Here is a 2569-nt window from a genome sequence, read left to right as displayed (position 1 = left end):
ATTAAATTTGGGGATTAAAATTTTTAATTTTGATTTAGGGATCAAATTGCACTATAAAAGTTTACTAATCCACGTCAACTAGCCGTTACCTGGACAGCGTATTACAGAGGAGTCCAGATCAGCTTTCCGTGGTGCCAGGTGGACGGAATGTACCAGAAGGACGAATCTAAGCCCGGGAGTACAACTTCAGGGATGAATATGGGTAACTTTTAAGTTCAAGACTACTATAAAACTCAAATACAACTTCAATGACCACTTTGAGACTTATCTCGATAGTAGATCGATCTAGTCATCTAGCAACGCAAACTCAAACTGAAACGATGACGTTACTGATCGTAATTATGAATGACGCGGAGAGGAATGCGTCAAGAGGACTGGTACTGCTCCATCGTCACACGGCCACCGCAAGAACACCGCCGCTGCCAGACCTTCCGGAGGAGTTGATAATGGAAATCTTGCTGAGGCTTCTAGCAAGGACGCTTGTTTTTCTAAGGAGCGTCTGCACTTCATGGAGAAACCTAATTTCCTCCCCTGACTTCACCTGCAACCACCTTTATCGTTCATGCTTACGCGATCCAAGTTTGACTCCGCCACGAATTGCTTATTACACTCACAGTTCTGACTACCGTGATTTGTATGGTGTTATCGAATCTTTCTCCGTGCAGTCAATATTGGATAATCCTTCTGAGCCTGCTAAAGTCGATTACTTCAGTGGACAACGCTACCACAGAATGGTTGGTTCTTGCCATGGATTGTTATGCTTTTTTTATGATGATGGCGGCCAGAATACGCATGGCATCTTGTGGAATCCCTGTACCGGATTCACATTCCAATCACCGCAAATCAGCGGTCAAGCCACCCTTTGTGGCTTTGGTTACGATCATCTCAGTGACAGCTACAAGCTTTTTGGAATTATAAGGAAGAAAGTGCCACTGCCATCTGGTTTGGAATTTAGTAGTAGAATTTATACATTTGGACCAACTTCTTCGTGGAGAAAAATTGATGATATCCCATTAGGCCTACTTGGTGTCCCAACTGACGACCTTTTTATGCCTGATAATATGGAAGGGGTATTTTTTGGTAGTAATAGAACATGCACTATTAATTGGAGTGAGGAATGTTAGGGCCAGCAATTTTTGTGATTTATAGTCATCAAATAGCCATCAATGATGGTTTTAATGGTGTGAGATTGGTGTGAGATTTCATCCAATGATCCACTTTCTTTACTAGTTACATGCTGATCAGAATTTAACAAAGTTGCTGGCCCCTAGATTTTTCCTAATTGGAGTGTTAATCATGTGGTTGTTTATTTTGATTTGGGTAAAGAGATTTATGGTCATTTTTTCCTGCCTTATACCGATTTAGATAATTATTTCTGAAGGATGAGCACTTACTTATGTATCTTGAAAAACTGTCTTTCTGTTTGTTATAAGCTTTTGAATGCACAACACTGGTTTCTGTGGCAGATGAAGGAATACGGAAATGCTCAACCTTGGACTAAATTGGCAATCATTCCCTTTCACCCGCAACTCGTAAATTTGGGTTTTCCTCTACAATCTCTCTACATCTCGGAAAGTGATGTTCTTTTGGCCATTTCTCCATCTTTAAGAATAGTTTTGTTTAATTTAAATGATGGTAGCATAGATTTACCTGTGATTGACGGCACTGGTGATGGCATGGAGAACTAAATGGTCTTCGAAGCAACTCGTCCGAAATGCTCAAACCCAAGCCTATTGTCTCTTAAAACCTGTGTGCACCTTCACTTGGTGAAGTCTTTTGTAACATTAGTTCACTACCAACTTTGTTATTAATAATGTTATCAAATTTATTTATATGTTTATTTTTCAGTTGGATTTAAATTAGATGTTGCAAGCATAATGTTCTTTACTGTTTATCGTTAAATATAACCAAAAAATAAATTTACGATCGAATTTGTTTGTATGTGGCCTATTATATATTAAAACTTTAACATTGTGAGTAAAAATTTCAAGTACACATTAGAAGTTTAGGAAGATTAACACTCTTTTTTGAATGCTAACTGCTCAACAAATCAGTCTTAACAAAAAGTATTTAATTATATCAAATTTTTTTTAAAATTAACAGACTCATATTTACATAATTTCTTTTAAATAAAAAATAAAGACGAACTTATTCAATAAACAGATCTCGTTACTAATAATTAGATCCTAAGAAATTCTCTTAGTAATTAAGGTTTATTAGAAAATGCTTGGCCACCCAACTTTTTTTTTTCCTTTTAGGACTACTCATAATGAGTATCTTTTGTAATAAACTTGTAAATAACATTAAAAAAAGAGAATACATTAGCTAATTGCAGCTAAACTTATTCTCTTGGTTTTTCTTTTGCTGCAGTAGTTATTACTTCATTAATTATTCTTGTCAATTTACCGTTCTATTGAATTTGTTGTTACTTTTTAATACACAACTGCATATATATCTTTATCTGTGAAATTTTTACTGTATAACACTTCCACAAATATTCAATAATCTTTATACTATTAGGATTTAAAAAATATAAAAAAAAAATAAATTCTAAATTTTTTAATCTTTT

At 35.3% G+C, this 2569-nt stretch overlaps 1 protein-coding gene across 1 annotated transcript; it reads left to right on the top strand.

Moving 5' to 3' along the window:
* On the top strand, positions 321-1688 carry LOC107615111 (F-box/kelch-repeat protein At3g23880-like). The gene is made up of 2 exons (XM_016317225.1): positions 321-1070; positions 1467-1688. Exons 1-2 carry the CDS (start codon positions 321-323, stop codon positions 1686-1688), a joined length of 972 nt encoding a protein of 323 aa, XP_016172711.1.

The sequence above is a fragment of the Arachis ipaensis genome, chromosome B09 (assembly GCF_000816755.2).
Source record: "Arachis ipaensis cultivar K30076 chromosome B09, Araip1.1, whole genome shotgun sequence".
NCBI lineage: Eukaryota > Viridiplantae > Streptophyta > Magnoliopsida > Fabales > Fabaceae > Arachis > Arachis ipaensis.
The sequence above is the reverse complement of the archived record's forward strand: the minus strand, read 5'-3'. Positions and strand labels throughout refer to the sequence as shown.

What these genes read in the sequence shown, in the direction of transcription:
- LOC107615111 (XM_016317225.1), top strand. Translation starts at nt 321, where the DNA reads ATGACGTTACTGATCGTAATTATGAATGACGCGGAGAGGAATGCGTCA. An exon ending in TGCCTGATAATATGGAAGGG is followed by an intron (nt 1,071 to 1,466) that starts GTATTTTTTGGT and finishes TTTCTGTGGCAG; the next exon opens with ATGAAGGAATACGGAAATGC.